Source organism: Taudactylus pleione, unplaced genomic scaffold (genome assembly GCF_031769625.1).
Source record: "Taudactylus pleione unplaced genomic scaffold, aTauple2 ptg000903l, whole genome shotgun sequence".
NCBI lineage: Eukaryota > Metazoa > Chordata > Amphibia > Anura > Myobatrachidae > Taudactylus > Taudactylus pleione.
Window position 1 is genome coordinate 3,409,335 of NW_028285304.1, and position 12,675 is coordinate 3,422,009.

At 48.6% G+C, this 12,675-nt stretch overlaps 1 protein-coding gene across 1 annotated transcript in view; it reads left to right on the forward strand.

The window, feature by feature from the left end:
- Positions 1 to 402: 402 nt before the first annotated feature.
- ISX (intestine specific homeobox) overlaps positions 403 to 12,675 on the forward strand; it is a 40,629-nt gene continuing 28,356 nt past the window's right edge. Inside the window, exon 1 of the mRNA XM_088459268.1 lies at positions 403 to 589. Coding sequence (XP_088315394.1) covers positions 403 to 589 — 187 coding nt within the window. The remainder of the gene's footprint in view (positions 590 to 12,675) is intronic.

The window sequence follows — 12,675 nt, forward strand, 5'->3', positions numbered from 1 at the left end:
ACCACTGACTCCGGGAGTGATCCCTACAGCACCAGCAGAACCTTTTTCCTTTGCATCAAAAAGTTTTCCCTAGGAAAAAAAAAAACATTCCTGACAGTGGTTTTATTGCTGGTGAACTATGTCTCTGGAGATAATCTCACACTTTCTAGATCCTGATGGGACATAAACTTCATTGTGATTGCTGAAGATCCACTGTGGTATTCAATAGATCTATTCAATGTTCCGTGAAGAAATCGTTCAGAACTTTTTCTTACTAAACGTCTTATTCGGGTAATTTTAGAAACATAGATACATTTTCTCCAAGCCAGAGATATCGGGCAGGCCTATTTTCTTTTTTATTGGAAGGGGACCTACCTCATCTCTTCTACATCTAACCCAACAAAGTCTTCTTCACCTCATTCCATGGATGTCAAGTCCTTGCCAGACTACAGGATGCACCCAAAGCCCTATCTATCCTACTCCATCGAGGAGATATTGAAAAAACCTGGCAAGTCAAATTCGTCCAAAGAGAACATCACCTTAGAACATCCTCATGGAAAGGGTCTGCAAGGGGTGATGGTGAAATCCGCACCGGCTGCTCGGACTGTTGGTGAGTAGTCTGGCGCCGTTGTACGTACGTACTCAGCAATGGCCAAGTAAATAACCAGATACGGTTGTTACCAATATACAATACTTGGGGCATATTCTGGGAGCGCTGTTGTGCTGTTCCGTACGGGGTAATCATAGAGAATCACGTTAACGGACAAAAGAAACAAGATGGAGGCATAAATTGAGGGGATTCTTAGGAGAATTGGAGAATTCACAAATATATAATCTGTCAACTAAAATCAACTGAGACCATGATGAGTTATAATAATCACTTTAATTATATATATGGCAACTTCTGGAAATGATATATGTGAGGTCTGACGTCATAACTTTATTAAAGGAACAATGCAGCGCCTACTATAAATGATTGTGGTAAGCATATAGGGGATCTTATTGGCGTGGGTGCAACTTCAAAGATCAACCTATACCTTTGTAACACACATAGAAGCTATAGAAGTTGCCCTGAGCCCGTTTACATTTCGGTCATACACTATTTGCAGATTATTAGCTTGTCGTACTCTTGAGAGATCTGAAGGACATTGCTCTTGTACAACTACCCCACTGTGAGATATATGCAGGTGGGTGGGGTGGGCACTAATTTCCCAAGCACGTCTTTGGGGCCTGAGCTGGCCATGGACACAGGGTTGACCTACCCACTCGGCTGCTTTGCGGCAACACGCACAATGGACCTCATTCAGACCTGGTCGCAAGCGCTGAGCGCTCGCAACCAGGTCGATGTTTAGGCCCTGCGCACGCGCAGCGGCCGCACTGCGCGTGCCCCAGAGCGAGAAATTCTCTCGCTCCGGAGCTCACTACAAAAGGGGCGGCTGTCGATGTTGATCGACAGCTCGACCAGTTTTGTAGGCGTGGCGGGGGGGTGGTTTCACAAACGGAGGCGTTCCTTAAGGAACGCCTGCCGTTTTGTGGGCGGCCGCACTGACATCAGCAGTGATGTCAGTGGGGAGCTTCCTGCTCGGTCAGAGCAGGAAGCTCCCTGGGGCTTGCGGTTGCCTTAGGGTCTCGTCGCAAGCCCCGATGGTCGCGATGGTCTTCACCATCGCGACCATCAACATGGGCGGTCGCTAAAGCTGTGGATGGTAACACACAGCTTAGCTAGCGACCAGGAGGCCGCACTTGAAAAGTCAAGCGCCCGGCCTCATTCAAAGCGAGCGTTCGCTTCTTGCGACCGCCTCTGAATGAGGGCCAATTTTATTTTTTTCACGAGCAAACACCTCCATACCCGTGCTTGGAAGCACTCCCCCTTCCTACCTCTCTCGTACCAGGCCCCGCAAAATGTCTTGCGGTGTGTACCCTGGATATGTATTTTTAGTGAAAAATTAAATGTTTAAGCCAGGTTAAAGTTTGTATAATGGTCAGATCTGATCACACAAAAAAAATGCACCTGCAAATTTGTGCAAAGTTGCTGTTTACATGAATGCTAAAAGTTTTTGTTGGTGGGGGGCAGTAACATTTTTCTAGCAGACTGTCCCGGGATCAAGACAATCGCTCCAATTCATGGGGGCATTGCACTGCCGCACAATATATGTATATATATATAATATATATTATATATATATATATATACATATATTTATATGCAACAAACATAAATATATGTATACGCAACAAAGAGCTAGCACATCCTGTTGAATTTTAAAGATGCAGTGTTTATGAAGCGTGTAAGAAGGCATTGTATGTTGTAGATTCAATGCTCAACAAAACTAGCAGGAATGACAGGACAGATGTGTACTCCTGTACAGTACATCTATGCTGCTGTCATTCCTGCGATTCCATTTCTGCATTATACAATGTAAGAGAGGGAGGGAGGGGGAGAGGGAACAAATAGAAGTTAAACAGTGCATGTTTTCCAGATCTCCTCACAGAATCACAAGTGAAACCATTAGCTCCACCTTTGGATCTTTTAAAATATGTCAGTGAGTAATGAATGCACCTCCTGGATGACCTAGACAATGTGAACTGTGTGGGGTCCTGAGGACCGAGTTTGAGAACCTCTAAATTAAGGATAAGAATAAGCAGTGCCAGCCCTTTTATTAGCCCTTTTATTAGCACACGGACGCAGGAACGCTCACAATAGGTGATGTCGCGCATGGCCAGCGCGGTGCACAGTTTGCAGACAGAGGAGCCATGTTGCCTACAAGTTTACACAAGAGATAATGCAGATAAACAGTTATACCGGTAATTCAATTAATTATCCGCATAATCTAACAGGAGATTCTTTTTATTTTTTTAATTTAATTAATTTATTTATTTTTCTTTCTTATTTCTGTCGTTCTGAAAGCAGCAATGATAGTGTTGCTTTTGTCACCACGTTGGGGTTCTCGGATTGACGTTCATCTGCCAAATTTAACATTACACTTAAAGTGGAACAAAAAACCCAACAGCAGCACAATTCCCTTTGCTGACAAAATCATTGTGAAGTTACTCAGTGCAAGCTACCATATTGCTCTGTCTGTCATACAACCCTAATCAGTGAATGTTTTCCGTTAATGAGCTGCCCTTTCTGAAATCTATGCAGTCAGAACAGTGTTGTCTACAGTACTTATGGATAAACGATTTCTAGTTAGGAAAAAGGGAAGCACAGCTGGTTGGGTTGTTTTATTTTACCTCAATGCAGAGATAGGAGAAATGTCAGGTGCTACATACTATAAGGGTGACACGGAAGTGCCACAAGGGGGGAGTCCTATGTACTGTATTTGTACACGTGGACAGACCCAGTAGGTTCTTCCTCAGCATATGGACATTTTATTACTTAAGTGTTTTCTCTCTCGTTGAATACAGCAAAGTCCTGTAGGGACTCATTGATCCCTACAAGGCAAGTATGGTTTTGTAGAAGAATATACGCCTGCAAGAGATGCCTCAGATTCACAGATAATCTGTCAGATCTGCTGTAACTGGGAATTTGCAAGATAGAACTTCTGATTCACAGAAGTATCTTCTAATTCTCACTCATCTCTCCATTCTGGTGGTGCACATAAGTGTCTTCTAAATCTCACCCATCCCTCCATTCTGGTGGTGCACACAAGTGTCTTCTAAATCTCACCCATCCCTCCATTCTGGTGGTGCACAGAAGTGTCTTCTAATTCTTACCCATCCCTCCATTCTGGTGGTGCACACAAGTGTCTTCTAATTCTCAATCATCTCTCCATTCTGGTGGTGCACACAAGTGTTTTCTAATTCTCACTCACCCCTCCATTCTGGTGGTGCACACAAGTGTCTTCTAAATCTCACCCCATCCCTCCATTCTGGTGGTGCACACAAGTGTCTTCTAATTCTCAATCATCCCTCCATTCTGGTGGTGCACACAAGTGTCTTCTAAATCTCACCCATCCCTCCACTCTGGTGGTGCACACAAGTGTCTTCTAAATCTCACCCATCCCTCCATTCTGGTGGTGCACACAAGTTTCTTCTCACCAATCCCTCTGTCAGTGCCAGGTGGTGCACACAAGTGTCTTCTCACCAATCCCTGTCGGTGCCAAGTGGTGCCCACAAGTGTCTTCTCACCAATCCCTCCGTCAGTGGCGAAAGGGGCTGGGGAAGTGTTTGACTCTCACACTACATGTGCTCAGATGATAAGGCACATAGAGGAAGAAGTGCTGCGTGCATGATACCGTTCTTCCCATCCATGTTCCAACATATGTTTTATTAAGAAACTTGTATGCTCTATCATTCTCTGTCTGCACAGAAACAGATGGAAATACACTAGCACTCACAGCCACTAACTCACAGTGACAGAGCATGGCTGCTTAACCACCTGCTCTAGTATAAAGAAATGCCAGACAGACTGCTCCTGTATAATTCAGGCAATAATGTTCGTTGTAGTAGGTCCACTCGTCTGATTGTGTCAGTGAGGACAGGGCTGCATGTGACAGAGGCAGTGACATGATGTGAGGAGGGGAAAGGAGGCAGCAGGAAGCCACAGGCTGAGAGTTATATAGTGAAAGGAGCAGGGTCCCCAGCAGCACAGAGTATATCAGGAGATGAGTGATGTGTTAGTGAGGACAGGGCTGCATGTGACAGGGGCAGTGACATGATGTGAGGAGGGGAATGGGGGCAGCAGGAAGCCGCAGACGGAAAGTTATATAGTGAAAGGAGCAGGGTCCCCAGCACGACAGAGTATATCAGGAGATGAATGATGTGTTAGTGAGGACAGGGCTGCATGTGACAGGGGCAGTGACATGATGTGAGGAGGGGAATGGGGGCAGCAGGAAGCCGCAGATGGAGAGTTATATAGTGGGAGGATCATTGTCCCCAGCAGCACAGAGTATATCAGGAGATGAGTGATGTGTTAGTGGGGACAGGGCTGCATGTGACAGTTGCAGTGACATGATATGAGGAGGGGAATGGAGGCAGCAGGAAGCCACAGACTGAGAGTTATATAGTGGAAGGAGCAGGGTCCCCCAGCAGCACAGAATTATGTGTTAGTGAGGACAGGGCTGCATGTGACAGGGGCAGTGACATGATATGAGGAGGGGAATGGAGGCAGCAGGAAGCCACCGACTGAGAGTTATATAGTGGAAGGAGCAGTGTCCCCAGCAGCACAGAGTATAGCAGGAGATGAGTGATGTGTTAGTGAGGACATGGCTGCATGTGATAGGGGCAGTGACATGACGTGAGGAGGGGAATGGAGGAAGCAGGAAGCCACCGACTGAGAGTTATATGGTGGAAGGAGCAGGGTCCCCAGCAGCACAGTTATGTGTTAGTGAGGACAGGGCTAGTGTTGTGACATCAGAAGGGGCATGGCAGCAAGAGGGAAGACACAGACTGAGTAGTGATGTGAGGTTCCTGCCACAGTAAAGATTGTGGCATACTTGTCTACTCTCCCATAACATCCGGGAGGCTTTCGAAAATCGTTTGGCGCTCTCTGCCGCCCGGAACAGTGGGCAAGTCTCCAAGCTGGCTGCCACCCACCTGCAGCTCCTCCGCAGCTGTCCATTTGAGGGCGGAACGGCGAGGGCAATGACGGCATCGTGGCCCCACATACTGCATCAGGATGGCAGTAATCTCTGCATTAGATACGCATCACGCAGTCACACCCCTCCACTCCGTCCCGAATGCCACGTCATGTCCCAGCCACACCCACTCCTATGCCACGCCGCATACTCCGGGGACAGCCAGAATGTCTGCAACTATGGATTGTGCTGTGTTCCTCTTTATGAAACAAAACTCTCACATTCAACTTGTGGAGTTTCACTTTAAGGACTATTCTTCTCTGGAACTGTGTTATAGTCATGTTTAACTAGGCTTCCAAAAATCGAGTGCCACTCCCGGACACTTGGAAGCGTTTACAAGTCTCCAAGAGCCACCCGCCACCTGCCCGTGGCCACCCATATCCAGAGTAAAAGTGGGAGCGTTCCAAGAAGCCAGTGATGCAATTTGCTTCATTGTGCCCCAACCCCCGTCCTCACTTCACAATGTGAGTAATTATGGCATTATAAAGCAGGGGGAAGGGCAACAATGACACCATCACATCCCCTGTAACTCCCACTGGTCGTGGCATGCCCCCCAGTGCTGACCTGGCTGTTTGCTTCCGGAGGGGACAGCCAAGAGGTTGGCAAGTACGGTTACAGGGCCTCATTCAAAGATGCACGTAATGCTGATTATCACTAGGGATGTGCGCCGGACCATTTTTGCTGGATTTAGATTTGGCTCTGATTTGTCGTCCGGCTTTGGATTTGGATCTTTTACAAAAATTGTCAATAAAAAGCTAAAATCACTAAATTTTAATCTTTTTTGTGATCCTAGAGTATTAATTTCCAGCCATTTACAATCAATTTAGACCACCTCATAGCAGTGCCCCCAGTAGTCCCCCCTATGCAGTGCCCCCAGTAGTAGTCCTCCCTATGCTGCCATGCCCCAGCAGTAGTCCCCCTTATGCTGCATTGCCCCCACTAGTAGTCCCCCTTATGCTGCATTGCCCCCAGTAGTAGTCCCACTTATGCTGCATTGCCCCCAGTAGTAGTCCCCCTTATGCTGCATTGCCCCCTTAGTAGCCCCCCTTATGCTGCATTGCCCCCTTAGTAGTCCCCCTTATGCTGCATTGCCCCCAATAGTATGCCTCCTTATGCTCCATTGCCCCCTTAGTAGTCCCCCTTATGCTGCATTGCCCCCTTAGTAATCCCCCTTATGCTGCATTGCCCCCTTAGTAGTCCCCGCTATGCTGCATTGCCCCCAGTAGTAGTCCCCCTTATGCTGTATTGCCCCAGTAGTAGTCCTCCTTATGCCATACTTGCCTACCCTCCCGATTTGGTCGGGAGCCTCCCGAAAATCGGGTGCCGCTCCCGACCTCCCGGGAAGGCAGGCAAGTCTCCCAGCTGCCGCCGACCACTCCAGTCCCACCGCAATTACTTCTAAAACACCGGCAGCCAAGAGGGGCGGTGACGCGATTCGCATCATTTTGGCACCGCCCCCTGCTTCACACTGCCTATAATATCGGCAGTGTGTAGCGGGGGCGGGGCCAAAATGACCGCTCGCGTGGCACCACCCCTCGCGGTGCCCGCAAAAACTTGTCATCTGGCCGGCCCCACCCTCGTTTGCTGGCCCCGCCCCCCAGTAATGCCGATCTGGCTGCTCCCTCCCGGAAGGGGCAGCCAGATAGTCGGCAAGTATGCTGCCATTGCCCCCAGTAGTAGTCCCCCTTATGCTGCATTGCCCCCAGTAGTAGTCCCCCTTATGCTGCATTGCCCCCAGTAGTAGTGCCCCTTATGCTGCATTGCCCCAGTAGTAGTCCCCCTTATGCTGCATTGCCCCCTTAGTAGTCCCCCTTATGCTGCATTGCCCCCAGTAGTAGTCCTCCTTATGCTGCATTGCCCCCTTAGTAGTCCCCCTTATGCTGCATTGCCCCCTTAGTAGTCCCCCTTATGCTGCATTGCCCCCTTAGTAGTCCCCCTTATGCTGCATTGCCCCCTTAGTAATCCCCCTTATGCTGCATTGCCCCCTTAGTAATCCCCCTTATGCTGCATTGCCCCCTTAGTAGTCCCCCTTATGCTGCATTGCCCCCTTAGTAGTCCCCCTTATGCTGCATTGCCCCCTTAGTAATCCCCCTTATGCTGCATTTCCCCCTTAGTAATTCCCCTTATGATGCATTGCCCCCTTAGTAGTCCTCCCTATGCTGCATTGCCCCCAGTAGTAGTCCTCCTTATGCTGCATTGCCCCCTTAGTAGCCCCCCCAATGTCGCATTGCCCCCAGTAGTAGTCCCCCCTATGCTGCATTGCCCCCGTAGTAGTCCCCCTTGTGCTGCATTGCCCCCTTAGTAGTCCTCCTTATGCTGCATTTACCCCTTATGCTGCATTTCCCCCTTAGTAGCCCCCCTTGTGCTGCATTGCCCCCTTAGTAGCCCCCCTATGCTGCATTGCCCCCAGTAGTAGTCCCCCTTGTGCTGCATTGCCCCCTTAGTAGTCCTCCTTATGCTGCATTGCCCCCAGTAGTAGTCCCCCCTGTGCTGCATTGCCCCCTTAGTAGTCCTCCTTATGCTGCATTACCCCCTTAGTAATCCCCCTTATGCTGCATTGCCCCCTTAGTAGTCCCCCTTATGCTACATTGCCCCCAGTAGTGGCCCCCCCTATACCGTGCCCCCATTAGCGGCCCCTTACACACAAAGAAAAAAAAACGTGCCTGAATCCCCACTCCTGCTGCGATGCTGCCGTCTGCTGCGGGGGGGGAGCCGGAAGGCGGAGCTCATCAGTGAGCTCCAGCCGGCTCCCCCCGGCTCTCATTGGCTGCTATAACACATCTGGCGGCTGTGTTTACTTCTGTGTAGGTTAGACAGCTCTCACTGCGGTCTGCCCTACACTTGTGGAGCCCTAACGTCGGATTCTCTCACGAGGTTCCAACGTCAGGAGGATGACGTTCGGATCCTTGCAAGGATCAGAGTCAGGCGGGGAACACCCGAACAGCGTTCGGGTGGACTCGGATCCCCGATGTTCGGAGCGGTTCGGATTCATCCCTAATTATCACACAGATCGAGCGATTGTTGGCCATTGTTTTGTGATTACGCCCGCACAGAAGATCCATTCGTAAAGTGAGTGACAGGTGGTCAGCGTTTGGTGGAGCTAACCAGGACAGGTTAGGCAAATGCAGGCGTGTATGACCGTTTAACTTTAAACACCGTTTCATGGGCGTGCATCATTTAGCCATTGTGATCTCCTTCGCAGCATGAAAGCCCCCTGGTCAGACTTGCCCCATACGCTGCCTGGCTGCCCGATCTGCATAGATGTTACCGATGCTTACACTGTTGCACATCGTCAGCCGGATATGGGGAGGCAGCAGCGGGACGTCCCTATGCTGGGCTGTGCTTTGGAAGGCATTAGCATATTTTACTAACTGCTATCCATGAGAGAATGCAGCTGCGATTGCATTAGCGTAAATCTCTGTATCAGGACCATAGTCCTGTTTTTGGTGCATTAAACACAGAGATACAAAGTGACAGGTATCACTGGAAGCCAGGGTTTTAGGGCGGGATGTACTAAGCTTGAAAATGCGGGCAGGGCGTTTTGACCGCAATTCCATATGCACCAAGCTCCAGAATGCAACACATTTCAGAGGTTGGTACCCGGCGGGTAACGCCACGCTGGTGAGGCATCCCGCTACCATGTTCTGTCTTGCAGGGTGCCTTAGAATGCACTCTGCAGCTTTCTTACTGTTCCTCCGGTGCTTGAGTCTAATCTCATGACATCCCATGTACCGTGGGTGTCACGACCAGGTTATCTCTTCCCAGGAGCCTGTGGTGCTTACCAGTGCGGACACTGTGGTGTGGCCCTTCCGGCGGGGGAACTGGAGACTGGAGCTGGCTGCACGCAGGGGTCTGATGTCTGTGAGTCCGGCTAGCAGGGGTAAGGCTATCAGCATCACCATGCTCCAGGTGTCTGGGCGCGGCCATCTTTCCTCGGGTCATGTGACATAGTGGGCCTATCCTGATGCATCAGGTGATCTCTCCCAGCCACTCACGCTCTGCCGCTGGGTACTTAAGGGGGTTTGGAGTTCCCTGTGCTCCTAAGCCTTGTTCCTGTTCCGGTGCTACCTCCTGTCAGCTAATCGGCTACCACAGATCTCCCAGCACCGTTCTGACCAGTCCCACAGCCTCCAGTCCGGTGGTGACTGCCCGGTCTCCCACAGGGTACCCACTCCTGTGTCCTGAACCTGTCGTTAACTCCTCGTTCAGCCATTCATCAAGGATATCTCATTCAAGCCATTTCTACAGGATATCTCATTCAGCCATATTTGCGTCATTTCTGGATTTCCCTTTAGACATCTCTGCCACTTTTCCTGGACATTGACTTTGTTCTCTCCCACTACAGTGACCTATCATCCACAGACCCCAGTTCTAAGTTTATTTACATTGGGACTCTAGTTACTATCTGTATATTTTCAAGTCTACTAATATCCATCTAAAACAACCAACTTGATCTGTTCCTACTTCCACTTCTGTTTCCTACCCGGGTCCACAAAAATCCCAGTCTGTAACAGTGGGCGCCTTGCTACGGCACAGTGAGTTGACGACTTAAAGTTAACCACTCAGCTACCCCTCCCCCTAAATCATCTTGCTCATCATGCCTGCTATTACTCTATAGTAAATACTGCTTTACCCTGTATAGTTCTCACTGTGCACCACAGGGAAACCCTCAGGCATTAAATCCTTGTAAAGAACTCCTAGCCCCTCAGAGACTACAGAATAAACTGGGTGATGTCATTTTTCACGGCAGTTGCCTTTTAACAAAGTTTTCTGCCGACTCTATTTAAAACGTCGGATTGTGAACTTCAGCTTTTCCATTTTCCCTCCGCGAGTCACTTAAACTGCCGTTAAATTCCATCTGTAATGTAGTGAAATCCTTATTACGTCTTATTAAATGATTCATTTGTCTGAGAATCTCCATTATGTTGTTTTTAAAGACAGTCTTCCCCTGTAAGGCTGTACTTATACCAGTGCATTCAGCGGGAAATGTTAGCATTGATACATTATTCATGTAGGAGTCTGTATCGCGGGAAGGGTAATGTGGCAGGACACTGCTGTTTATGTGGCAGAAGAGGTTGGCGATTACACAGCAGCTTGCATCTAGCGTCTATAGCATCCTTATTAAAAATGGCACTGTAAGATCTACACACAGGAAAGCTTTTTATTACTACCGTGTTTCCCCGATAATAATAAGACATAGTCTTTTTTTTTAAGGACACCCCCTGTGTGTCTTTCTATGTAGCAAGGTGGAAAAGGGTGGTTGGCCATATCTCTAGAGCCCCGTCAGGCTAGCAACCACGCTGCCCTCTCAGCCTTGTGTCCTGGGGATGGCACCGGTCACACAGACCATTAACCGCACTGGGCAGGCCCACAATTCAGACCAGCCTTGCCGACGCCAACTTCACCACAAAAATAGACGGGAAGCGGGAAGTTGTCTACTCTTGCGGGTTCCAGCGAGAGCAGCACAACTTTCAGGAGTCTCACGGACATTTCAGGAGAGTAGTCTAGTATGGGGCATGAAAATAAGATCATATAAAAGTGTGGCGCTAATGTAAGGACGTATGATTTACTATTACAATATAAAACATGTATAACTATATAACTACAAATAGTATAACGGATTAGTACAAATAGTACTGAAAGTTTTTTTCTTCTAAGATTTGCGATATAAAATCCATAAAAAATACACTCCCGGGAGTATAATAATAATATACAGTATATTGTATACACATGTAAGGAAAGAAACCACAACAATAATATAAATTTAATCTAAAATCTAAAAGTTTCAAATAGTCTATATTATAAAGAAATGGGTGATATATAGGTGACTATAATGACAGGGGCAACTACAATTCAAATGGTTCCAAAACCGGGTGCCTTCAGGCACTTGCAGGGGTGCAACAGGTTTGGTCGGGATGCAGTCAGGAAGCCAACGGTCGAAATGCCGACCGCTGGCTTCCCAACTGTCAAATCCTGGCAAGGTACTAATGACCGATGCCTGTCATTAGACATACGCCGGGAGCCCGGCACTCGGCATATCGAATGAAGGCGTGGACAGCCATGGGGGGGGGGGTTAGGTTTAGGCTAGGGGAAGGGGGTTTAGGGTTAGGCACCCCCAGGGGGAGGTTAGGGTTAGGCACTCCCCCAGGAGACTTAGGGCTTCATTCAGAGCCGGACGCTATTTGCGCTCGCTCGTTCAGAAAAAAGAGGTGGCTATTCAAATGAACCGTTCACTCTTTGCGGTCTGTTCACGCCTCTATGTCTGAACGAGCGAACAAAACATGCGGTCGTTTTTTGGAAAACTACGTCCCCTGGCCGCTCGCATCCTACGTCATGTCCGCTATTTATTAGATTAATCGAGTACATCGACCAGCGTATGACTGCTCGCTATTCTTGTGGTATGTTTTTCCTACCGCAATCTTGCGAGCAGTTCTGACTATAAAATAACCCAGTGACGTGGTCAATGACGCTGCTGTATTAATTATGCACACCCATAAAACGCCCGTTTTGACCTTTAAGCACGCCTGCGTTCGGATCTCCACTCCCCGTTTTCAAGCACCTTCCCCTGTTACCACCCACATACGCCTTCTCCTGTCACTCAAAATAGCAGGCATTCGCTATTTAGCGAACAAACGATTTTCGGCCGCACTGACTGGTTCGCGCATGCGTATTACGATCCGTACGCATGCGCAGTTGTGCAAACATCGCTCGGAACGAACGAGCGGCCGCTTACGAGCGGCTCTGAATCAGGCCTTTAGGTTTAGTCTGCGGGGAAGGAGGGGTTAGGTTTAGGCACTTAGAGGGGGGTCAGGGTTAGATTTTCTCATAAACGCAGCTCGGGACAAGATGTACAACCACCCATAATGCATACCCTTATAAGGGCCTTCATGTAATTATTTTATATAGGCTGCAGAGCATGCAACATCACTAAATGACTCGTAATTACCTTGCAAACATCACTATCCGATTGGCTGGAAAGATTAATTGATCAGGCTGGCTACTGGTAACAGGTTTATTAATATCTAAGCGTACTTTGTCAGGAAAATGTGAGCATTAAAGACTAGCGGTAAGGCGGTGACTGCGAGAAATACATTTTATTTAATTCACCTCAGGGAGT